The 27,732-nt window shown below is 38.3% G+C and overlaps 1 protein-coding gene across 1 annotated transcript in view; it reads right to left on the bottom strand.

Moving 5' to 3' along the window:
- SLCO5A1 (solute carrier organic anion transporter family member 5A1) overlaps positions 1 to 27,732 on the bottom strand; it is a gene marked incomplete at both ends in the record, with an annotated part of 63,325 nt that overhangs the window by 13,362 nt on the left and 22,231 nt on the right. The window contains 4 exons of the mRNA XM_079533654.1: positions 2,514 to 2,712; positions 7,022 to 7,186; positions 16,113 to 16,339; positions 20,589 to 20,721. Coding sequence (XP_079389780.1) covers positions 2,514 to 2,712; positions 7,022 to 7,186; positions 16,113 to 16,339; positions 20,589 to 20,721 — 724 coding nt within the window. The remainder of the gene's footprint in view (positions 1 to 2,513; positions 2,713 to 7,021; positions 7,187 to 16,112; positions 16,340 to 20,588; positions 20,722 to 27,732) is intronic.

The raw sequence follows: 27,732 nt of genomic DNA, 5'->3' as shown, positions 1-27,732 counted from the left end.
ATATTTGTCACATCACATTTAGGTGATTTTATAGGTGAATTTATAATTAGTGAATTTATAATTAGTACTGCTTATTTACTACCATCTTTAACCCCTTTTTATCTCTGCACTAGAAAACTTACACAGAGCTGAGGCTTCAGACACGTGAATCCTGCTTTATCACATGCTAGCAGTTCTCAGTTTCTGATGACATTAGTCTAAGCACAGATTTTTATACTGATTTTAAAGATCTGACACACATCAGTACTTTACAAAAATCTGTAATTACTAAGTCTCATCTTTTGTACCAGTAAGAAGAATTAGATGAAGGTGGTCAAGAACTAATGTGATTATACTTGCAGAACAGCTGTGAAGAGACTTCAGTTTCAATTCATGTATTTATTACCACAGAAATGAATTAGATGCACTTACAATTCTAATCTGAATGTTCCAATAACAACAGTTTTACCTGATTTTGATTTAGAAATAGATTTAAACTAAATAACCTTTTCACTGGCAGAAAACAGCAGCCTTTTCATCAACCAGACAGGGACATTCTCATGTTCCACAGTTCAGTTAGTAGTTACAAAAAATTTCAGAGAATTTCAGAGAATCACAGAATGGTTTGGGTTGAAAGGGACCTTAAAGACCATACAGTTAACAACCCCTTCCTGCAGTAGGGCTGCCACCCACCAGCTCAAGCTGCCTAGAGCCCCATCCAACCTGGCTCTGAATGCCTCCAGGGATGGGGCACCCACAGCTTCTCCAGACAAACTGTTCCAGTGCCTCACCACCCTCTGAGTAAAAAATTCCTCCTAGTATCTAATCTAAATCTCCTCTCTTTTAGTTCAAAACAATTCCCCCTTGTTTTGTCACTATCTTCCTGTGCAAAGTTGGTCTCTCTCCTGTCTATAAGCTCCCTGTAAGTACTAGAAGGCCACAATGAAGTCTTCCCAGACCATTCTCCTCTCCAGACTGCACAAGCCCAGCTCCCTCTGCCTTCCTTCTCAGGAGTGGTGCTTTAGCCCTCTGATCTTTGCTTCTTCTGGACCTGTTCCATTAGCTTTGTTGTGCTCGCACCCCAGACCCGGACACAGTACTCCAGATTGGGCATCAGGAGTGAAGAGTAGATGGGGAACAATAAAATTTACATTTTATTTCTTAATAATTTTCCTTTCTTCATCTATTCCCCCAGGCTGACAATAAACATCACCAGACGATGGACAATCAAGGCGTTCTAACCACCTTCTATTCCCATTTTCTCTGTTTTCCCTATTCTCAGACCAGGATTCATCATCTATGCTACTCCACTCCAGAGCTAGCCCTTTGGCATCAAGCTTTCACTCTAGGTTATTAAGAAAACTAATGAGCACACAAGCTTTCCATCAGCTCATGGCTTTCTCTTGCTCCTTGCCCTATGATTATCATTTGACAGCAACTCAGTAACACACAACATCAGGCAATGCAAAATATTCTTTGTGTAAACTGTCCTATTCTCTCCTTCCCTTGCTTCCCATTCATCTTCTGTGTTTTTCATTTGGTTTCTTCACTGCCCCAGTTTAGTTCTTTGTCATCCATCTGATCATCTATTTTCCTGCCCTACATTTCTCCCAGTCTCTTCCAATCCTCAAAATTATACACGCAAAGCTGAGAGAGCTTTGAAAGCAAGACATTCAAATGACTTTGATACCCAACAAATAGTCTTATTTAACAGGCAAACACTGTCTCAGATGTAGAAACAAAGTGAAAAACACTGCTTCAGATAGGTTTGCACTCTTCAAATTCTTAGTTTGTTCCTGTTTTTAAGCTATATGAAAAAAGGAATTTTAACAAGAAGTTAATGTGCTTAATAAGAAAGTAAAAAACATTCATGATCAGGATTCCTTGAAACTACTTTCTAGGGAGACAATATTCTCACAAATTTTACTACAATTTCTTGCTTCCAAATATCCCTTTTTTTTTTTTTTTTTTTTTTCTTGATGTCACAGCCTAAATTCCTCACTCCCACTATCTTCCCACATCCGTATCTTATTTTTCCTGACAGCCTTTTTTAAAGGTTATATTCAGGTCAGCATCCCTGGCAAGAAATGGATGGTGTTTGTACAACTTGTAAGTTCAGAAGCAATGCACACCACTGACATCAATGACATATGCCCAAGAAGACTGAAGACCTAAGATATTAAACAAACCTATTCAGAAATAAACATTACAATCTCTTTAGTATTTTCACAATTTTCATAAACAGAAAGCATTCCGAAACACTAAATTCTGAGCAACGTATACAGCATATTAGTGTTTTCCTTTGAAAATTGCTGATGTCCATTCTAACATATTTTCCCATCCATCAGAGAGGTGAGTTATTGCATAGGCTTCATTACAAACTAGATGTAAAAAAGAAGGACCACACAGTATGTGCTCATACTATAATATCATATCCCAATTTGATTGTGCGGATTCTTCAGAACATCAGCCATCAGCATTTACATTTTGTTACCAGGTTTATTGGAAAACTCCAGTGATTCAAAGGTACTTACCCAGTCGTATAAGGTATATTTATTCCCCCTAGATTAATGCTTTCACATCCAACAATGAAGAGAGTTGAAAAACACAGCAAAGACACACCACTGCAGATCATGGCCAGCTTTGCAGACTCTCTTGCACCAAGTTTCAGTTTTTTGATAATGTAGCCACCTAGGACAATACCAACACCAGCACTTGGAACAATTATTACACCTGCCAGGAAGAAATTTGAGTGACATTAAAACAGGACCTACAGAAATAGCATAAATAATAACATAGTAGTTGTTTAGTTCCCTAACTGGATGATTACAAATGTTGCACTAAGATCTCCATTGTCTGATTCTCTGCTAGCTAGCAAACTGAGTCAGACTTTTCTGGAGCGTTGTCCAAGAATTAATAAAAGCTTCCTTATGATATTACCAGCAGCCAAAGCACTATAAGAGAACTATTGTATTAACAAGCAGAAACATTGCTTTGTATTTATTTCAGCATGCAGATAGGAGATACACATTGCTCCTAATCACTAAAAATGTGAAGAAATCCAAATTTGGACATTCATCCTCCTCTTCCTACTCTCATGATTAAGTCCAGTGAAGCATAGATGCTAGCCTAGGGCAGAACCCCTGAAGCCTGTCCACCTGGCAGCACATGCATGCAGCTGGCTGAGAGTTCTGCGTTGTGGTAGCTTGGCTCGAGTGAAACAGCGCCTTCCTACATCAGAAGCCCCATTCATTTCAGCGCAACCACTCAATGTGTCAACTGATCAAACGTGAATGAAGAAATTGAGATCCCAGAATCAAACACTGTAAGTTTAAGCTACAAAATACATGTCTATTAAGTTTCTGTCATTGCTGCTGCTGCTTTATGGTGGCTGTCTGGCAGTTATGTCACAGGGCTGTCCTTACTTCCCAGGGCCAGAGGTGTAGTCAAGTGAGAGAATTTCTTTCAAGCTTCTCCTTGGCTTTGCTTCCCAATAACACGAGAGAAATAAGGCCTTTGTTAATAAAGGCATTCTATATAAATACAGAATTTGAATAACTTTTGGCAGCATTGTCTAAGGAGAAAGAGCTACGTTAATTATACAAATTCTTAAAGTTTTGCCTTGTTTCTAAAGAAGCCTACAACTATTACTTCAAAATATTTTTAATAATACTGCAAAGCATTCTCATTCTCTGCTAATTTGTCTAAAGGTAAAGGAGATATTACATTTATCAAAATTTTGAGACTGTGAAAGTAAAAATAAGAGGTAAAAATAGTTGCCACCTGAATTATACTTCATCACCAATGGCATTATAAAGCGTCATTTCATGAGGAAGATTCTTAATAACAACCCTTCACAGAATCAAAAAGTCTTTCTCAAAAGAACAGAACTTAAATTTCTAAGTCCTTTGAGGAGAATTAAATTATTTTCACAGAGTTCAAAGCTGTAACCTCTCCCAAGTTTCAATGACTGAATATGAACAAGGGAAAGAAATGCCAATCCTTTTGCTGCCTCTGAAAATCTTCTCTTTAGATGAAAGTGGGAACTCAGACATGTAAGCCTGCCATGCTACAAGAAGCCCATGTGCCCACCAAACATAGACTGAGATTGCTTGTGATGTCTTCTAAAACATCTGTGTCAGATGAATCAAATTCCATTGACCAAACTTTGGCTATACCAGTTACATGAACTAAGGCCAGGCAGGTATAGGCTTACTGAATGTAATCTTTTTTATTTTTCCTTCCACCTTACATAGCTTTGAGTTTTTAACATCTTTTGGACCAGAATTTATATTTTCTGTCTTATTCTCTTGAATGTACTGGAAAAGCCTTTCATTAGAACCAACATCATGTGCATCTAGCACCTTGTCGAAACTAAACATGTACGTATTTTGTGAGGAATTAAGTTAGTGGGTCTTCCATTATGAGTCATTCTGCGCTTCTGTTTGCAGCCATCTTTTGCCACACCATGAAGAACAGAACATAAATAAGAGGAGATGAGCATGAACAAACTGCCCACCAAGGCTGCCTCTCATTCAGGAAGGCAAAAAAGTAAAGCCAAACCTACAGAAATGACATAGAAAGAAATATTCCTCCATGCAAACTGGCACAGGGGATGGAAAAACCTTTCTGTGGGAGAAACTTGAAGGGCAGGAGCAGATTTAGCAGCAGACAGAAGCACTCACTCCTCTCTGTGTATCAGGAAGCCTGAGAAGTTCTTTTGCCCCAAGCTCAAATTCTTCATCCCTGCGTTCCTCTCCTCCTCTGCAGGGGATGTGAAATCAGAAGTGATATACTGTCAAAGGCACGCTGCTACTATAGTGCACTTCCAGAAGAGCTTGCAGGGCAAAGCCAAGCATGTACATCTAATCAGGACAGGCATTCTTCATTTTCAAAGCCATTTAGAAGAATAAAGCTTAAGATCTGATATAAGCCGTTGCACTGCACTTTCCTTCATTTCATAATGACAGTTTGGCTTCCAGGAATTGTGCATGTGCCAAAAAATCTCCTGGGTACAGTGCTCCAAGGCAGTATCAGCTTTCAGTCAGCAATTTTCAGGCTTTGTCCTTTTTGCTGTTGTCAGGATGCTGCAGCACTTGAGGCTTTCCACAGTGGCAAAAGATGATCTTAACAGTTACTAATAGTCTGGTAACAGAAAACTGCAATATCTGCTAACAGAGCTGTACTTCCAAAGGGAATAGCTAGAGATTTTCAAAGCGATTCTGTTTGAGATACACCATACATCTTTCCTAAAACTAATGGTAGATCCAACCTATTTGTATTCATTTTAGCAGAAGTTACCAGAACAGGGCTTTGCAATACAGCAGATCTTCCAATTACAAGTTATTTGAATTGTAACTCTTTCACAAGTAAATCTTCTATCAAAGCACATAACATTTTTTGTATTTGTGTATTTATCTAATATCTATCTGCAACTTCAAGTCAAAATTAAACCCAACTACAAACAATACAAGATTTTAGCACAAGCTGCAGAAGTTCAAGTTGTAAAATTTGGCACACAGAATTTTTGCTGCTGATCAGTGCTGCGTTTGTTTAAAAATAGAAATAAATTGAAACTTAGTTAAGAAACTGCTGCTTATGCAGTGGCATGCAAAATAACTAATACAAAACTCTTACTGTTCACATATAAGGGGATTCAGCATGATTATATATATATATATATATATATATATATGAAGTACAGATGCAGATATATGAATAATTTGCAAGTCCTCCTTCTGCTAACCAGAAAATTTTGTAAACTAGTTATGTTATTTATTAAATTAATTAATATAATTTAATGCAGAATCTCCAAGTTTCCTTTTCCAGGTTTTCCTAGAAAACAGCAAACTCCTATGGGCCTGTAGATAGCCTAAACTTCAAGTAGAACCATGGTTCCATCAATCAAATTTTCTCCTGATGTACAGAACACAGGGATTTCATGCCCTCACTCCAGCAAGCTTGCAAACAGAAGTCAACTTATGGTACTTCTCTAATGCTTCTCCTCCACACTCTAGAGAGACTCTGGATTTTTTCCACAAACTGTAGGTGACAAATGATTCCCATGTGTCTTAGTGACTTGTCCCCCTTTCTCTTGCTGCCTTTTTTCTTCTCCTTGCACCTCACCTTCACTCCCACAACTCACTCTCCACCCCACTGCACCTTGTCAGGCGTATTATCTGAAAGAATGGAGGAGCAGAGAATTAGCAATAAACAGCTATTCTATGAGTAAGGAGAAGGCAAAAAGATGCTTAGAAAAAGAAAAGATGGAGACGAGTGCCTCTGATGTAGCTAGGAGAGAAGGGTGATGATCTGCATGCCATAGATATGACTCTGAACAAGAATTTGGCCCCTTGCTCTAGGGAAGCTGCAGCTGAAGGCCATCCCTCTTTGCTACAGAACTGACACTCCCAAGCTGAAGGAGGCATTGGATTTAGCCGCACACTGCAGCAGCAGAGGAAGTGGCACAGCTGCAAGAGCAGGGCCCCAGCAATATCAGGGCCCGGGGAGCCATCCCGATTAGGCCATGTTGCTGGGTGCTCGGTGGTGGCAGAGACATGGGGAGAAGGGCACAGGCACCTGGGGGGAAGATGAGGAAGGGAAGGGGAGGGTGGATAAACAGATGGTCCCCAGGGAGAAAAAAAGGCTAGCACATTTTCAAGATCAAAAAGGAAGCAAAATTCACATCAAATAACAACACGGAAGAGACTTTTAAGCCACACACATCACAGTAACGCTCCTGGGTTTTCTAGTTTGCTTTTCTTGCTTTTTTTTTCCCCTACAGGCTATTAATGTATTATAAAAGGTCAGTGTCTGCACACACAAACACTGAAGCGCCTTCAAACAATTTAAATTGGTTCACATTACTAAAAAAAAATATAGCAAACATCAACAAACAGCCTGAATACCCAAACCAGCACACAAAGATGGATCAAATCACCTTTCCTAAAAGCCATGTTTTCAGTTAATTCCTATACTGATTTATTTCATCAGCCAAAGAACGACAACCCTTGCAATGTTACACTCATTGGCAATGCCTTACCAGTGTAGATGCTGGCATTGGATGCTGGGATGCCAAACTGTGACTCGATGAACTTGGGAATGAAGGTAATAAAAGCTGTAACAATGGCACTCTCAGCTGTGTATGACAAACTCACAAAAAGGAATGTCATGTTGCTTAAGATCCTGACAGCTGCCCGTGGAAGCTCTATAAAATGACAAAAATGACAAATGAATGTTATAAATAATGAGTGAAAAACAAAAGCAAATTGGAACAAAACAAATTGATTTCCTTTGAGATGGACTGTAAATAATGGCTTGCTAGCATCTGGCTCCATTTGCTGAGCGGAAGGGAGAGTGCATATTTTGCATTGCACTCTTTGCTGTTTGTTCTTACACTATCTCACTGCATTGCCTGGGGCTGCAGTCCCATTTTTCACAAACAGAACAGAGGTCTGTTTTAACAACACTGTCTGAAGAAACAGGACCTACGCAGTAACAGTAAAGAGAAGAGAAAAACAGTAAGAAGAAAATCAGGAATTATTCTGATGTCTTCTTTTGAAGTTCTCTAGGAGATAACACACAACCTGCTACTGAAACAATACTGAATTTTGCACTCCACATGAGGAAAAACAATCCCATACACCTCTGCAGCTCTCTGCTTGAAGGACCACCATTGGAAAAGTGGGATAATATTACTACAATTTGAAAAGGAAAACAAAAGATTTTAGACTACAAATTTTTATACATGATTAAAAAATAGTTGCAGTGCATGCAGACAAAGCATACTGAGAAAATGATGTCAATATAAATGAATCTCAATGTACATTACATATGTACAACTCTACAACTCACACAACTCTGATGTTCCCAGAAGAGATAAAATAATCAATTAAAAATGAGCACATATTGTTAGCTTAAATTTAAAAACCATTCACAGCTATTGTAATTACCCTCAAATCAAATATCAAAACCCCATGAAATTCAGAACTGTCATTATAAGAAGCACTTGAATACTTTTAATCCAGTCCTATAGTGATATCAAGTTACCATCACAAAATGATGATAACTCTATTTAAGAGTTAATTTTTTCAGATTACATGGCATAATTTTTAAATAATGGTTGGGTTTTCTTCTCCTGGGGCTAATACCAAGATCAGATGTTGTGTCCAACCATGACATGTATATTCAGCCCAATAAGATCTGAGCTTTTTCATTAACTTTTCACGAGAACTGAACACTGCCTGAACCAGAGCCCACTGAAGTCAATGACATGACCATTCATTAGAAATAAACAGCTGAATAAGTGCAGAACAGCAAAACTGCTGTGTGAGAATGTTACTGATGTTAAAAGTCATCAAGTCAAATCTGTGTCACTTACTCCATGGACTTCAGCAGGTTATGCATATAAAAGCAAACAGAGTTTAGACTCCTGTCATGTCAAAACTTGTTAGACTGCAAATTAGCACTGCGGTTGTCTGATTGCATCCAGACTTAGCTTATGCCGGTTGTCAAAAATTATACTGATTTCATTGTGCAAACAGAGTTTATCATTTTAATGTAGTCAAATGCTCTCTTGCTGCCTCTATGAAGAAAAATACTAAATTTGGTGGAAATAAGTAATGAATAAGTCTTATTAAGAAGCACTCATATATTTGAATCTTAACATTTTTGATCACTTACTGTTTTGTTTTTTTTTAATTATTATAGCACTGTTTACAATAGTATAAAAGAGAAAAAAAAGGGAAAACACAAGTATGTGGCAATACAATATCACTGTGAATATATGGAAGCTTGTGATACAGCTGTACATCAGCTGAAACTGCATGAGAGTAGCAAGAACAAAATGAAACTTTATCAGTATTTATTATCAGATATAACACATTCAAAATACAAATGATCAAAATGAATCTCATTATTCAAGAGGAAATGAAAGAGAAAAAACATCAAAGGTGTAAAAAAGCATTAGTCATCAAATCTCACCAGATTTTGCTTTTATTTTGGGGTTGGATTGCGTTGGATTATCCAGTGAGGGCACAGATGCAAAAAGAAACCAAAGAAACAAGAGCCAAGATGCTTTTGCAAAGCCTCTCATGGGGCAAGATGATGCAGTTTAAGAAAATGGCTGACACAGGACAGCTGCTGCAACATTTCCCTAGGGACGTGGCATGGGACTTATTGCCATTCCCAAGAAACGGCAGCAAGTAGTTACAATTGTGTTGTTGCCACTGGATGAAAGGAATCACAAAAGAGAGTGCCAGGATTGATTTTGCTGAAAACTGAGCTACTGAGTATTTTGAAACATGGGCAGCAGCACTCAGCTCTCACTGTGAGATGACAGAAATGGTGGCAGTGAGACCACAAGCTAAGTGAGGCAGTTCACTACAGCAGAGCCAGAGCTAACAAATGCAGGATACCAGCCGTAAACAAACACATCTTCATCTACGAGGTCTTTTCTCTCATATGAAGAGGAATGAAGAACAAAAAGAGTAAAAACTTTGCTTAGGAAAACCAAATAAACATCTTCTAAGACTCCATGTTGGCCCCTACCAGCTTCTTTGTGTGTCAACACTGGCTGAGCAAGAATAAAATTTTCCATTTTCAGATGCAGAAAATAGATGAGACATCCCTGTTCACAGAATCACAGAATCACCAAGGTTGGAAAAGACCTACAAGATCATCCAGTCCAACCATCCACCCATCACCAATAGTTCTCACTAAACCATGTTCCTCATCACAAAATGCAAACGTTCCTTGAACACCTCCAGGGTCAGTGACTCCAGCACCTCCCTGGGCAGCCCATTCCAGTGCCTGACCATTCTTTCAGAAAAGTAGTATTTCCTAACGCCCAGCCTAAATCTCCCCTGGTGCAGCTTGAAACCATTCCCTCTAGTGCTATCACCAGTTACGCAAGAGAAGAGGCCGATCCCAGCAATTAGGTAGTTACAGAGAGCAAATGTTTCTTCAGCTCTACCTTCTCTGCCAAAGTTGTAGCAAATAAAATTTTAAAAAAGATACACTACTGAAAACTTTTTACAAAAGTGAAGGTGCCTGTTTACTAACAGCGAATGGCATTAGTTTCAGCCATGCTGGCATCTACTGCAATGTCTGGACTTTGTGACTATTAGGATGGTGTATGATATATATGTATAAACATAAAATTGTTATAAACAACCCAAAAATATTCAGGAAGAAAATAGCCTTTCATGTTTCAACCTCATAATAACGACCTAGCTTAGCAGTTGGTGGAAGAGTGACTTTGAGTAAGTCTGATAAAAGGCTTTGTATAGCAGAGAGCTGTTCACTTGTGCTGGATAAATGCAGAAGAAAGACAATAGCAACTTTCAGAAGATTGGACACTACAGAGAGAAATGTCATTTAATTATGATGATGAACTTAGTGGTCTTTGCAGAAACGGAAAGTCTTTAGCCCAGAACTTAAAGTCCAAGATTTTTTCTAAATCCATAATTTCAAAGGATCATAATACTTGCTAAAGTTTAGCTCTTTCTGAAAAAATTGAACTTTGCAAGAATGTATGATTTAGAATTTTCAGTCTAAAGATACTAAAGAAATAATTAGGTAAACAACTGCAGAGCTAATGAACATTTTGCTCTGCCATTCTGATGTAGAGCTGTGCTTTCTGTTAACTCCTACTTATATTTTTCAGGGTACTAAGCACCTAGCCTAAAGGTCATTTCTAATTTGAAAACTAATTAGTACATTTAAGATGGATTTGTACTGCTAAATAGATAAAAATTAGAGTGCCTTGGAACAAGCACAAGTTCTCTTAAACTCACGTGAAAGATTCTCCAGGGAACAGTTCTGATTATTTTAATTTCTGGCAGGAAATAAAACAGAATATGCAGCACTAACACAGACCACCTGCAGCAACTCAGGCTTGGAGCTCTTTGCGATTCCTGAACGTATAAGGAAAAGTTATTACACATGAAGAATCTGGCAAATAAAAATACTTTCACGGAATTCAGTTTTCTCTGTTTTCCTCCTACGATTACAGTAAAATCCTATGCAACAGAACTCCTGAATCTAAAAGCTTGTGATAAAAAGGCACAATAATCTCACATCTTCCAACCACATTAATTCCAATAAGAAGCAAGAAAGATAAAATCTTTAAAGACTCTTTGTACTATATAATCAATCATGCATTTAAACCATTTCAATGTCACATTATTTTTGTGTGACTAGCTGTAGGCCTACTCTTTCATCTCAAGGTCATTATTAAACCTGTCAAGTTCTGATTTTTAGAAGGCCTTCGAAAACCATCTATCATTTTTCCAAGTGTGTAGTAAAAACAAACCTTATTCTGTCATTTGAACAAATAAGTCTCTGCCAATTACATTCCTGAAACTGAAACAATCATTTAGTATGTCTGCAAATACGTTTACTCTACTGTGCAATAATTCAAATCTTAACATTTTTCTTTTTTTCTTTTTTTCTTTTTTTTTTAATAACATAGTATGTAACTAAACATAAATTGGAAACCTGCCTTGCTGGACTCATTTGAGAGTCTAGTAGCACCTTTCTTCCCCTCCTGCTCTCTGAAAATATGTTATCTCCAGTCATTATCCATTTTCTTTCACTGGTATGGTGGACCACTACTTGATTGATGGATAAGCCTATGAAAAATCTGCAAGCAATAGAATTATTTGTAAATGTTGCTCTAAACAAAACTCTAAAAGAATGGAAATGGATTCTAATTAAAGAAAAGCATTAATTCCGACTTAGCTCCTTTGTAATTTATTTTATTTTATTTTAGCCTGGTTCCTTTACCAGCCAAAGATATAGAGTGAATATATGAGATAATAGAGTGAATACAATCAGGGGAATAAAACATCCAGCTGTGTAGCACCATCCTCTTGGTGCTACAAACATCCATGGTTTTTTGTTTAACAGAATGGAAATTAAGACTTTCAATCACATGCGACTCTTTGCTTGCTTTCCAGCAGCTTCTCAAACTCCGGCTAATGCTGTTCATCACTGCAGGGCTGTGACATTTTCTATTTTTGAGTTCTCCAGGATGACACAAGCCAGCAGCAGGGGGAGTGACGTGCTTAAGGTGAGTGGCATGGCAGGTAACCCAGCCCTTGGTCTCCTGAACTCTGACATTTACAGGGCTCACTTGGGCACACAGCCCAGCATTCCCTCCTCTTGTGCTGATTCTCTCTGACTGCTCTTGGTGCACTGGGGAAACTTCAGCTGGTTTCCTCAGGGGAGCACTTGAGTACTTTACATCCCCAGGAATTTCTTTTACCTTTGGTGATATCCTGACAAGCATTATTATCCTGTCTCAAGCCCTGGTAGGGACTGACTGCGAATGGCATACAACAGCTAGGAGACACAAAAGACAGACAGGGAAATTGCACGTGGGCTGGGCTTGCAGATAACATGGGTTTACTTATTAGGAGGAAAAATTAAAAATAAAATTTAAAAAGTAGAAAATGTATGGAAGTAACGCCTCTTAGTTTGGAACAGAATATTTCAGATGAGTAATATACGCATTTGCTTTATTTAAACTGCTCCTTTACCCAATTGCACAGTAAGCTTCATTATAGTGGTAAGTAAAAGGGACTGCAGAGAGTTTCCATGGTACAAAACCCTAAGGGTATCCACTCAATAAGTGAAAACAGTGCTTCTGTTTACTTAAGTTCATGATTAATCTGCATGTATGGGATTGAATTATGGCTTCTTTATCATATCTCTTCTCTGTCTCATATTATTCATACTACCTCAATTTCTCCCAGTAAGCAAAACCCCCTCTTACAACCTATTTAATGCTTTTGATACTTGCCTCAGAAGCACTCTCCTTCATATTGCTTACTTGTAACATAAATAGAAAAGATTGAATTCCTGCTCCTTGTGTCTTGAGACATGGGAAAATCAAAGGTGGATTTTTATCTGATCCCAGGTCTATGGACCAAAATAAAGCCAAGGTCACTGAAGCTGGAGGACACTTGCAACAGGAACCAATTCTGTCCTACATCTTCAGTCTATCCTGGTGTCCACTTCAGGAAAAATAACCCTAGACCTCTCCTATCACAACTTATTAATTCCTTTTCATTCACATAACAAATTAATTTACATGAAATTAGGACAAATTACAGCAGGACAAAGCTTCCCAGTTAAGACAATGTCCGATCAGAATATCAAATTACAGTTTCTTCCATGAGAGATGTCCTAGCAAAGATGCACAGATTTTACAGGTTAATGGCACTGACCTCTGTCATGACAGACTAGGACATCACTGATATTTATTAGTACAGAATGGAAGATGTGACCTACTAAATCACCAGTCTTCCGGCTACTGCCTAAGTGGAGTTTTTGCCTAACATTCTATAAAAAGAGAAAGCCCTGAAATTCAGTGGGAAGTATAAATTGAACACTGCATCTCAGAAGGAGCAATGCTAAATGACTTCGACACGTGATTATATCTCCTTCCCATTATAAATGAAATTACATCAACTGGGAAGCTTGAGGCATGATGTCATTCCATAAAGCCCACTTAAACTTGAAAAATAATTAAATGATAGCGCGCTCCTGCCACAGACTCTTTTTGCTAAGGTAAATGACACCTAATGGAAAAGCTATTATCAGCTTATAGGAAAATACTTTCCTCTGTGTTATCTTGACTCACTTGGCTCCTTCTGACATGTGGAATACAATGCTGTTTTTCAATGTTCCACACTCTGAAGTTTCTTCTTCTGAGAAAATGGAATGTTTTGTACATAAAGGAGCTCTAATTTGGTAACATAATTAATATTGTAACCAAGGATACTGTTAGTAGAAGGTATGGTATGCAGTTAGGCTGATACACACTTTAGGAACATACAACATGACCTGCAAGTTGAAATTACGTTCAGAGATAGAGAACCCACATCAGCAAACTCATCCAGATGCAGGGTTTGACTGACAGCCTGTATCTCTTCCATGCACATCTATGGGCTAAAGCAGACCCTCTGCTGTGTGACCTGAAATTGTTAAGGAACAAGCCCATCAGGGACTGATATATTTCCCACTTCCCTAGGTTAGTGAGAAAATCTTGAACATCAAAAGCCAGAACTGCATACAAAAGCCTCTAAGATTGAATAGGGAAAAAAAGAAAGAAAAAAAAAATGAAAAAAATAAAAACACAACTAGCTTCATGGATTTAGGAGAAAACATTACACACAAGGACTAACATATAATGTGGGAATACCATTTTTAAAGAAGGAAGTACATAACATGCTTTTCTCACATTTCTATCACTTTTAGAGCCATTCTATGCAGATTATTGGACCAGGAACCAGTATCTTACACTAAGAGACAAACACTCTGTGCCTTAAAAAGATTTTGTTTTGTAAGTTAATACAATAATATAAGTAAATTATAGTCTCAACGCTTGTTTCTTTTTTACTTCTATAGGAGCTAATAGTAACTTCAATTACCCTGGGAGTATATATATAAATGCAACATAAAGGAAACCAATATGCGTGTGGGCAAACAATAGAATTACAGTAGTTTGAGTGTTGCTAGGATTTGTTCATTCAATATAAGGAGTGATCATTAACCCACCATTGAAATATCTATCAGTCATAGAAACACAAAAGGGTTTGGGTTAGAAGGGACCTTAAAGATCATCTAGTTCCAACTCCACTGCTGTGGGCAGAGTTGCCAGCCACTAGATGGGCCCCATCCAACCCGGCCTTGAACACGTTCAGGGATGGGGCATTCACAACTTGTCTGGGTAGTCTATTCCAGTGCCTTACCACTCCCTAAGAATTTTCTCATAACACCTAACCTAAATCTTTCCTCTTCTGGTTTAAAACTATTCCCCCTTGTCCTATCACTGTTTATAAGTTTTCCTCAAGTGCTGGAAGGCCACAATGAGGTCCCCTCAGCACCTTCTCCAGAAGGAACAAGCCCACCTCCCTCAACTTTTCTTCATAGGAAAGATGCTCCAGCCCTCTGACCTGTACCTCCTATGGACCTGTTCCATTAGCTCAGGATCCCAGGCTTAGATGCAATACAAGTCCAGATGGAGCCTCACAAGGGCAGAATAGAGGGGGACAATCACTTTCCTCACCCTGCTGGCTGCTTCTATTTTGAAGCAGCCCAGGATACTGTTGTCCTTACAGGCCGCAAGTGCATATTGCTGGCTCACATCAAGCTTTTTGTCTACCAGAACCCCCCAGTCCTTCTCCACATATCTCACTGTCCTACCCCAGTGCAACAATGATACATATGCATAAAAATGAATACAAATGATTTCGTATGTCAAATGATACATTAATTTTGTGATTTCTCTTAGTTCCATTTGCATTAGAATGTCATAAAGATGGCACAGGCAGCATTCATATAATGGAAGCGAAGGTGGGCAAAACAACATTGTTAATACAGTGGCATTAAGGTTCATTTATTCTTGTCCTATAGTATTCAAGATGACACTCTAAATTTCTAATTTATTTGCTTTGTACCGATTCATTTTTAATACAGTGCATTTCTTCCTATGGCATTTTATCAATCATTATTACTGGCTGTCAAATTTCACATTAAGGTTTTACACTTTGAATAAAGTAAAAATTACGTTACTTGTCAACCCTTTCAACTCGTGTCATTTCAGAATTAGCACAGATTTAATTCATCCTAGCCATCAAAAAATAAATAGCCTGCAACACACAACAGCCGGGAAATGCATGAGAAATAAAATAATCTGTTCCAGTTAACTTGCTTAAATACATGAAGGTAATTTAACTCACTTACTAGAGTTCTTTTTACTTGTTTTGCTTCTTTTTCAGAAGAGCCTTTCTTGTATGAAGAATAGCTTACGCAAGTATGACAGTAGCATACAGCAAGGTATACAAAAGTGCCTGGTAATGAAGGCCATACATTTATATGACAAACAGGAAAATCATATAACTATAGCAAACAGAGCACCTATTTGTCACAAGTGCACGTAAACACTTCAGTAATGTATTTCTTCCCTCACAACTGCACTTCATAACTTTAAAAGACCATCAGTAGCAAAACATAGTATTAAATACAACAGGTAAAAACTCTGCCTCCAAATACACTTCATACAACCCTAGAAGATGAACCTGTACACAAAATGTAAAGCATTTAAAACTTAAAAACAACCTCACCTTTAACATTCTTTCCAAATCCCATAGAAGCAGGAACTGCACTGTCTGCTTGTATTTTGCTATTTGTTTTCTCTTTCATGACTTCATCATCACTTGAAACATCATCAGAGTTCATTTTCTTTTTCTTTTTCTTTTTTTTATGTCGAGGAGGAAGCTTTTTTGGAAAGGTAAACATTGGAAATATCACAAGGAGCATTGCAATGGCACAAAGAAGAAATCCACTCCACCTAATGCCAGAAGATAGGAACAGAAATGAAAGGCAATACATTACATGAAATAAATATACCAAAGTGATTATTACAGATTGTACTAGCTAGAAGGACATCTTTGCAAAATACACAACACTGAAATTAGAGTAAATTAATGGAATGGGGAGGATCCTTCACTGTGTTAAAACACTTAATTAGAAGACTTTTCTGTTGGCTTTTCTACTGATAAAGGTATTTATCTAGCAACCACCAAGTGGTTTATGAAATAGGGTCAGCTTCGAATTCCTGTATATTTCTACTTCTGATAATTATTCAGTACTAAATCCAGAGAAGGAGATGTTCACTTTTACTTTGCCTTTCTTAGATAATTTGCAGTAAAGCAATACAGCATTCCTCTGGAGAACACAAAAATTTATCTTTGGCATTAACCATGATATAATGTCCAAACTGACATATCAAAGCTAAATCTGTTCTGCTTTCCAGTGCCTACTTTTCACTGCACTGACTGTTCAGCTCTCTCTCTTTCCAATGAAAAGCTCCTCAGAAGTCACCCTGGAGTTCTTCCAATGTACTGAAAGTGCGATTTTCATTAGACACTATTCTACTCTGCACTAGTACCTAGAACATTCATTGAATTCAGCCACCTTACTCTAATATCCAAACTCAACAACAAAAGTCTGAAGCTCTCTGATTTCATATCACAGTGCATAGGTGAAATCTTATGTTTTTGCACATCTTTTACACTTAAAAAAGGAAGCTGCTCCAGGAAGCTAATAATTAAATATTTGTGCAAATTTTAAACATTTAGAAGTCCAAGATAGACAGGATTACTTGCACAATAAACAGAAATGTTTGGCAACACTTTCGTAATGCAAAGATATTACAAACTGTACCATTAAATAAAGGTCAATTCATATGCATATATAATGGTTATGCAAAGTTAAACACCAAACAAACTTTCACATGTAACACCATTTTTGTTAGAAAGATTATGCAAGGAGCTATTCTGAGGCAAATCTAAGTTACTGAAAGTTTTCACTTGTTTTGATATTACATAAACAGAAAATCCTCTATTGACTCATTTTAGCTAACAGAATACATAGGCTAGAAACCACACTTTCAGGAGGATCAATCAGCACTATCAGGTGGGTAATAAATTGGTAGACTGTATAAAAATGCAGTAACACCTCTTTCAGGATCTCAAAGGCAGAAGCTGCACTGATCAAAGAAACAATCTGTGGCAATAATATGCAGAAATGTGAAGCCACTCAGTGGGAAACAGCAAAGGAGACAAGGCCTTGTGATGTATCGTGAGATAAAATTGAAATCCAAAGGGATCTGCATGGAAGCATACCAAGTGCTGGAGATGTCACAAATGCAGCACTGTATGTAATTATGTGCACTGTCTACATTTCACATCTTCCTGGAGAAGTATCAAAGAACTGGAAAACAGACAAAAGAATATATAAAAAATAATAGACACCTACGATAGAAAATGAGAGGTCAGAGGAGGATCTACAGATTAATTAAAAAGCCCTTGATTTCCTGTGTTCTAAAGTCAAAGAAAATATGCAGTGGAATACCTCAAAGGCATCTGCAGAAATCCAAAGACCTCAGATAAAAGCAATTAAAACTCGGGGAGGACCAGACAGTGCTGAAGGAATTCCTTTAAACTTCTTGCGTGGAATGATGATGAAAGACAATACGAGAAGTTCCAAGTATTAAACAGATTCAGAACTAGGCAAACAGAAAAGTGTCAGCAAAAGAAAAGTTGATTCAAAGCACTTGACAGACCGCCAAGGGCTACTCCACAACTAACGAGATCCCTATATAGCACATTAGCAATTTTTAAAGACAACAACATGACAAATGATTTCTAACAGATGTCCACAGTTACCACACTTGAATAAAAAGCAGTTTTCAATATTTGATATGATGACAAAGACAGCTGGCCTATAATTTAGTCCAGAGCACCTACAAAAACCCAGGTGTGTAAACCCAAACTGTGCAAAACAAGGAAGAAACAGATCAGAAATAACCCCAAAAGCAGCAGTTACTTAATCAGGTCTGACATGAGATAAAGTTGCCCATCCAGAATACATGCAAAATACTTCTTAGAAAGGAACAGCTTAAGTAAAAAAAAAAAAATAGATCTCAGAGCAATTCTTATTGCCATATATCACAGCTGCTTTACTAACTATCTTGTCTGTAATGATAACCTGCTTTAATAGTGGAATTTTTCCACTGGTCCCTGTGATAAGTAGAGTGAGAAACCTTGCAGCTGTAATAAAGAAAAGATGAAAATCAAAGACATTAATTCACTTCAAAGAAGACATGGCTGAGAAATCTCAATTATGACTGGCCATTAACTTATCTCAACTGCACCCTACTTTTGAAAAGCACTTCAGCTCTCTGAAGTCAGCACTAGACTACTCTTACATTTCAAACTTTTAGATTGCATACATAAAAATAAACTTGGCTACGCAGCATTTCCCTGCAAGGAGAAAATGTCACAGTCCCAGAAAATAAATTTCAATGGAATGAAAATCAACACTTCCAGAGCGCTCTGCAACCAGGCAATCACTGAGTAGCAAGGGACAAAGGACCAGCAGGCACACCATTAGAGTCACAGTTTTAATAGAAAAAGCTTTCAAAAAAAAAAAAAAAAAAAAAAAAAAAAAAAAAAAAAAAAAAAGCAGCACAGATGCTCTGAAATCACTGAACTATCACTAGAAGCCACCACAGATCATGAAACTTTATTATGAGAGATGTGACAGCAGGCAACAATCTTAAGAAAGTTAAGAGAAAAAATATAGAGAGCCAAAACCAAAAGAATAATACTGGAACACTCTTCAATCCACAGATTTAACAAGCATGAGGGAAAAAGGAAACTTCGAGTGACTTTTCTGAGCTGGACAGAACACAACAACTATGGCAGCTGATTTTCTGCCTTTCCTTCAGTCCTATTTGTATCACTTCTACAGGCACTCCTCTGCTAAACTGAAATTACCAAGATACTTGACCAAGTGATATTAAGCCTTGGAGATACATGAAATCCATTTAGTGGTTTAACATAACATCTTCCAAATGTGCAAACAGGACTCTGTCTCACTTGCAAGATCCGGCACAGTAGATGTTCTCAAAGCCTAAGCACAGGCCAGGTTGTATGAGATGACCCCTCACCACTCCTGCTCAGTGGCTACAACCACTCTTGTAGGATATCTGGGACCCATCTCTGGTAGTCACTCTTCTGAGACAGGGGAGCTGAACTTGTAATCCATGAGGAAGGACAGGCATTTTTCTGGCTAATCTCTCTTATAAATGTAGCCAAACCCAGCTGTAAACCAACAACAGTGGCAGTCCATCTGAAGCAGAAGAGATTGGTGTAAATGGCTTGAAAGTAGCTACCTGATATCCTTAAACACATGTGAAGCATAAGAATTTTAATAAAAATGTATAATTTTTTGCTCTGGTTTAAAATCTTTTATTCAAAATTAGCCAGAGTGCTTCTTTAACACTGCAGTACATTCACATCACAGATCTTTTCTATGAGATAGAAATGAGAGCACAGAGCCACTAACCCCAGGGTCAGGTTAACCAAGCACTCAGGTTTCTCTGTCTCTCACTGAAAATTCATCCAAACAATCCCGTGCATCAATGCTCTTATGCTAAGCATGGCAAATAAAGCAGTGATAAATCTTCAAAGGTCTAGGAACACTCCAAAGAATGATTTTTTCACATCAAACTGTGAAGATTGATCACTGTAGGTTAAACAGAATCAGATATGGTCTGAGTGAAATGTCATCGTGACAAGTACTTATCCAGTGCACCAGATATGAAACTGTACTCTATACCATACCAGGGTCAAGAATCAGAAAAACCCTATCAAAGATGTGCTGGAAAGCCAGAGGGGATGTATCCAGCCTCTACTCAACCCTAGGCAGCAGTGATCTCAAAGGTCTCCCAAACATAGCAGTATCCTGTCCTGCTATTTCTGTGCTGAGTGCTGTCAGTCAGTACCCACCATGTCAGTCAGAGCAGCTCCTGACACAGCCAAAACAGGAGATTTTTTCCATTAAATGTTGCACAGATGTTTTTGTGGCAAGCATTTCCTCTCTGTCAAGACCTACCATGCAGTAACCAATACAAATCTCTTCTTCCTTGACCTCCTTCCGTAGACCTAAATAAGCCCTCAAGGGATACAGTTGCCCACCCTACCTCAATTCCCTGTTGGCAAGAGTAGCCCTGAAAAATGCTTGACCCTTACCAGTTTCCAATGAATCGGGGATCATTCTGGTCAATATAAACAGTTGTCCTAGGATCAACATAGAAACCAATGAGAAGTCCTCCCAGTAAGTAGCCAGCTGCAGGACCGAGTGCTCCCATGACATACATGATGGCTGAGGAAATAAAAGATCCAAGTTGTAAATCGGTAAAAAGAACACTTTGTTACTCATTTGCATGTAAATTAGGGATCCAAAAGTAAAAGATGTCTCATCAAGCAGAAAATTTTGTAACCAGAATTTCCTTGAAAGAAACAACAACAAAAACAAACAGAAAAATCTTCAAAGGCTTTGCATAAAGCAAAGTATTAATAAGGAAATTACTGTTTTCTGCACATTTTCAAATTACAGATGGAAAAGTACACTATTTTGGTATTTTAGATGGGAAGCAACTATGATTTTGACAATATCTTTTAACATTTGTAACATTTTCTTTGATTAAAAACAGAATTTGAAACATAAAATATAATCAACAGTAAGCAAACAAAAAAGCAATGGGTAAAACTTATACAAGACAGCAAAGCACAAAGTACAAAATTCCAATACAGTTACTATCAGACTAATACTGGATTTAAAAGAACCAAAGTTTAGACATCAAATATTCCAATTTTTGGAGAGTGGCAGAATGACATTTTTATTCATGCAGCCACCAACTTGGCCCTGTTGTACACAGTGACAGCAACAGACCACATATGCCATATTTCCACAGGACTCCTTCCTTGTTCAGAAGATTTGAAATTCTAACGTTATTATTAAAGAAACTTCCTAATTTAAAAACCTGGTTAAATGAAAAAGAAATTCTCACATGCAACAATGCAGATGCTTATTTTACAACACCTTCACCATCTCAGTGCTGGATGAACGCAAAATCTTTATCACTTGAAATAACAGAGTGGGCTCCTATCTGCTATGCCTTCTATAAGATACCCTTTGCAGAGAGCCTCCAGTCCTCATCCTTCAAAAACCCACAACAGGGCATTTCTGAGAAAGCATCACAGCTTCTGTTTGCCTGCATGCCTGTGCAGTCAGGAACAAGAATGAGACTGAGGCAGGAATAGACTACAAACGTGCTTCATCTTGGTGTTGGGCTGAAACCCAACTGGGCCTGGGAACCAGGAAACCCTTCTGCATCTCTCAGTGCAGACAGAACCGTGAGACAACAGAGTATCTGTTATTTGCTGACAAGAACCAAGCACTGAAATTTAGAACCCCTTTTCCATTTTTTTAATGGAGGATAATTTGAAGTCCGTTAATTGCCTTGCCCTTAAAGTCCATCAATTTTGCTTCCTTCCTTTCCTGCTTCTGCAAAACCCGAGTCAACTTTTGAACTAAGCCAAGGTCAGTTACCACAACCCTAACCATGACCTTAGGTATTTTTCAAAGATCTTTCTCCTATTCTCCATCTGTCGTCACAGAGTGGTCCTGTGTGGAGTCAGGAGTTGGACTTGATGCTCCCTATGGATCCCTTTGGAAAATTCTGTGATTCTATGATCTATTTATCTCCTTAATGCATGCTGCAGCACCCATCCCTTTTAGAATGTTTCTATCCCATGCATGAAAGCATGAAAGACTCAATAGATTATAAGGAACAATCTTTGCCTGTCTGGTACCACAAAAACCCCAAGCTCCAGCAGCACAGCAACACAAGTGCTGCAGACTCACTACACGGCACATCAGAAGAGACCTGGTAATCTAATCATCTAAAAAGATCATCCTGGCTCTGGAATCTCCACCTCCGCATGGTTTCAGTGGAGCAGTCAGCCTCCCTGGTAGACCCCATCCTGTTTGGTCCCACCTTCGATCAGACAAGCACAGTCCTGGGGCTGCAGCCACTGAGGGAGCTTAATAGAGCTGTAGAAAGCCACCTTTCTGTGACAGCACTTACAGCAAATTATATCTCAAAGACAAAATAAATGAAATCATGAAATCTACCTGATTAGACCAAAATACCTCATACATTTTCATGTTGTGTTTTAAAAGAAGAGAAAGATGAGAATAATCTCAAGAGTAAAAAGGGGCTGTTTATCAAGGACCTATTCTGCAGAAAAAAAGTTGCAAAAGCTACCACAAAAGGTAAACTGCCTCCATAAAAAGTATTTTTCAAACTATAAATTTATTTATTACTTTTAAGTTGCTCCTTCTAAATCACATTTTCAATTTTTACGAAGCTGTAATTTGAAATAATTAGATTTCTCTAAGGTCCCTTTTACCTAATGGTTTCCAGAACTGTGTTCACTACTTAAATTTATTCCAGCCATGTTCCCTTCTGCCTTGATTGCAAACAATTCTTTGCATGTGTAAAATGCTCCACCACACATTATAACACCACTACTTACCACTAGTAAGTGGTTAAACTGCACAGTAACTGTCACTTGTATAATTCACATCATAAGGAGAGGGGAAAAAAAAAACACCTATCGTAATAAATTATGTTCAATGAATACTTTCTTAGAAAATAGATTCAAAGAAGTGCAGTAAACTCAGGTCTCTAAGAAGTTTACAGAGAGAAAACACAAAGGGAGTAAAAGAGTGACCTAATCCATTCATTTCAGTATTCAGAAAAAATACTTACACTGCATCTATTCAACTTCAAGTCCACCACTGAAACACGGAAAATGCAGCAGCTGCTTGGGCTCAGCAGCACCACTCAGCACTTGTGCTATGTTACACCTGGTAACCTCAGAGGCTGTCCTTATAAGCAGAAATTCTGTGCACTAAAGATAAAAATAAATGAACACTGCGTTCCATTAGAGGAGGTGATGCTGCCGACTATTTCATAAGTTTTTTTCTAATTGCTGTTTGCTGCTCAGGTTTTGGGTTGCTTGGGTTTTTTTTTGTTTGTTTTTAAATACAGCTTACAGATAACATGCAAAATTCTGAATATTTCAGAAAACAGGGATACCCCACATCTGGTTCCGGGCATAAAGGAAACTGTAAGCTCACGAGTTCCATTACTGTGGAACTAGTTTAGCACACTGCAACAACTTCTTCATTATTCAGTAATGGTCACAATCAAAGACCAGATACCAGGTGTAGTAAATTGATCCTGATTTCTAAATAGAACTAAAGATGGAGTGTGGCAAGAAAAGTATTTTGATATTTCAAAATGAGGTACTTGACAAAATCTGCATGAAACTGCTAAACCTTGCTGTGAAAATGAAGCTATCTCCAAGGTATGGCATTAAGTTGAGCCAGGGGAGGTTCAGGTTGTATATTAGGAAAAATTTCTTCTCAGAAAGAGTGGGGAAACATTGGAACTGGCTGCCCAGGGAGGCTGTGGAGTAACCATTCCAGGAGGTGTACAAGAAATAGGTAGACATGGCACTGAGGAATGTGGTTTGGTGGCATGGTGGGCATGGGTTGATGGTTTGACTATATGATCTTAGTTGTCTTTACCAACCTTAATGGCTCTATGTTTCCAGGAGTCAGCCTAGCAGACTGCTCTGGGGCCCTGAAATTCTGGTCACAGACTGCATGAAAATGCACCCTAAAGCCTGAGAATATTGATTACCAAACAGGCCACCAATATTACCAGATGATACAGAAAGGAAACTAAACTGGAAATAGATTCAGCCAGGGCATCATCAAAACTGAACTCTGTTCACAAACACAAAAAGTTCTGCAGACAACTGTTCCATATTTTTTTCCATTTTCATCTCGAGGTTTTGGATGGAAAGGATCTAAAACACTGCAGTGATGTAGGAACACCTTCTCAGCACCCTGCCCAGCTCTTTAATTTTAACAGAAGTAAAAAGAAAATTTTTATAAGGGAACACGTGGTGCTGAGCCAGTCTGCACGACATTAATTGCATGTAAGGAAGCCTTGGATGTGCCTGAGTTACAACCTTCACAGGTTCTTATATTTGCAAACTATCTTCAAATCTTCTTAGTCAGAAAAGAACTATACTATAAAGTAGCAGTAATATTTCCACATGATAAAACAGAAATCATGTGTATGTTACATGCTATAGTTCCATTCCAAAGAGCAAGTAATCTTAAGAAAATAAAATAGGAACATTATTGTTAATACAGACGTTTGGGCTACAAGGGCCATCTAGTTCTCTAGTGGTTGATTTTCTCTAAAGTGAAGAATTGTACCTTTCAGAGTTACTGTATTAGCCATCTCCACACTCAATGTTAGCAAGTCTCTAAGCATGCTTCTCAGGGAAGGTGGGTGACAATGCACCGGCAGGTCACCCATCCTTAGCTGAAATACGGCCACTTGAGAAATACACGTGACATTCAATGCAATCACCTACACCTGGACCTTGAAGAAGGTTTTTTTTTTCCAGAAGTTTGTCAAAGCTTGCTTGCTGCTGCAGTCATGTAGGATCTTTTGTCCTCAAACCAAAGCACTGGTTAGTCTGCTGAAATAACATTGTATTTAGAAAGATCATTTCAAAGGCAAAGATCTTGCATGTTTTTTTAAGTCTCTTTTTTCTCTCAAAGACTCAACGTCCTGGGGAGGAGATCACATCAGCAATCATACCTCATTCTTTGGGTAAAGCTCCTCTTCAGTCTGATCAGGGAAAGATTTTCCCAGCCCTCTCAAGCCTGGTATTTCAGAACATAGTTCTAACTCCTAGTTCAAATTCACTTAATTAAATGCTTATTTGCTACTATAATACCCAGCCACGGATACTTCAATTCCTTTGACTTTTTTTCTTTTTGTTTTTGTACAACACCGTACCACTCAGTCTAGGTGTACAGTTTCCACTTACAGCTGGCTATTGCTAGCTTAGCCAAACATCCATCACAGCTAAGACTCTGGATGAGAGAAGAAGGGAGTCAAAGCAACAGTTTTGAATTACACACGGAATTTACCTACGAAATAAAAGAGAATTAAGAAATATCATTTTTATCCATTGAAAAGTTTATCCTAGGACTTGTTCCAATTAATATTTCCATTCTGACGAAACAAAAATATTTACTGCTTCTGATCATAGGACTTTCTTCTTCCAGAGAAGAAGAATCTACAGAGACTCTATTGTAGCAAAGTCACTGTGATTACAGTAAGATGGATTCAATCCTCTATGGGCCTAAAAATCCCTGTTCTTACAATACATGCATAAAACAACATAGTTACTAAAGGTACTTTTTCAATCTACTCACACAATCAAAACATATGTAAGCAAAGGTCATAAAAGTACTTGGAAAGTCCCCTCCTTCTCCTCCTAAAATGGCATCAAATGACAACCAGCCTATATGCATTCTGAGTATGAGGATACGTATCCCTGCGGCACCATAAAATGCATTCCCCTTCAACTTTGCCTTTCCATGTTAGTAATTGTTAGCGCCAATAAAAGCAGCAAGCACCATATTCTGCCTAAATGAACAGAAAGTCCACATTAGTGGTCTACACCAGGCCATCTGGCTCCTGGGTTCTAGACAAGTTACTTTGGTTTAAGAAGTAAAAACAAAGTAATATATTGCTCAGTCCCCTGCACTGTGTGCACTGTGCACACACATCACCACACAAAGTTTAGCACTGGATGGAGAGGAACATTTCTGAAAGACCCCACTGTTCCAGCCTTGGCAGCACATCACCACAGTACAACTTTCCACTTCATACATGTGTAAGGCAAGCAGAATTTGATCTTTATTCTACTTTCAATTAAAGTTTAGAATTCGCAAAATCCTGCAAAATATACAGTGCTCATTCTGGAGGGATGTTTTTGGCTTGCTTTTATTTTTTTTCATATGTGGTTTTTTTTTTTCCTGTCAGGACAGTAATGCAATTTTGCAGGATACTTTTTTAGTGAGATACAGATATAATCTTTTTTTTATCTGTAGATTTCAAATTTTTACTCCGATAGATTGCCACCATAAAACGAAGCTGGAAAACAGAGATACAAAGGATAAAATGAATCACCTACAGTTATGTAGCAGAGGGGAAAGGCCAGGAGTACAATTTACTTCCCCAAAGCAATAACTGTGTTCTGCGTGCTGAACAGCATTCATCCTGAAAGAACAGCAAGGGAAGAATAAAAATGACTCAAAAAGAAAACACTCACAAATTCCACTCTTAAGTAAAGGCCCGTGTTTATAGGTTACCTGTTTACAGGCAAAGGAATGAGCTTTAATAGAAATGACAAGATAACTTTATATGACTGAATTATCTATATGTTGGGAGATTTAGAGGGCTAAATATTTACATGTATGTAGTTCCATATCTTGGAACTACAAGGGGATATCTGTTCCAGTCTGGGATTTTGGTAATGGCCTTAAGTTGTGCCAGGCAACGTTCAGATGGGATATTAGGAAAAATTCCTCAGAACAAGTGGTGAGGCACTGGAACAGGCTGCCCAGGGAAGTGAAGTCACTGCCCCTGAGGTGTCCAAGAAATGTGTAGATGTGGTACTGAGGAACATGGTTAGTGGGCACAGTGGGAAAGGGCTGACAGTTAGACTAGATTATCTTAGTGGTCTTTCCCAACCTTAAGGATTCTATGATTGTATAAGCAAAAGAAGCAGTGTCATGGTACAATAGCATCCTCTCCATTCCTACTGCCAGCGTGTTTCCTACAAGAGCTGTGCTGTCACTGAAGAAATAAACAGCAGGATATTCCTTCACAGTAGGGAGCAGGTCCTAATTCAGCCCCAGCACAATGCTGGCAGACAGAGGCCAGGATGGAGAACACATCCAAACCTCAGCCCAGCACTACTCCACCTCTTTTGTCCCAGTAGCAGCAATGAAGAAGCATGGAACAAGTGGAAAGCTTCCAAAGAAACACCGCTCACAGTCAAAATGCACATTTATTTCCACTGTGGGTGAGTGTAGAACAGACAAGTTACCCAAAAAACGTAATTTTTAACCACTCTTTTGAGCCTGAAGAAAGAAAACAGAGAGTACATACGAGCAGAACCCAAGAATGCTTCACAAAAGCCTTGAAGTCAGGAAATCACACAGTTCACTTCCTTCTTTTCTTCATGAAAACACAGCCAATCCTACCTACACATGCTTTAGGATTTTTTTCTTTTATGTGGTTGTCTGCTCAGGAAAAAAACAATGCTCAAAGCATTGTTGTGTATCAGCTAACAAAGTAAAGTTCAAATCTTTAAATCATTTCCTTTCAAAACGTATTAGCGTTACCACAACTTTAAGTCTATCAGATCCAGGGTTCCACAA

The sequence above is a fragment of the Tetrao urogallus genome (assembly GCF_951394365.1).
Source record: "Tetrao urogallus genome assembly, chromosome: 3".
In the NCBI taxonomy this organism is placed as follows: domain Eukaryota; kingdom Metazoa; phylum Chordata; class Aves; order Galliformes; family Phasianidae; genus Tetrao; species Tetrao urogallus.
The sequence above is the reverse complement of the archived record's forward strand: the minus strand, read 5'-3'. Positions and strand labels throughout refer to the sequence as shown.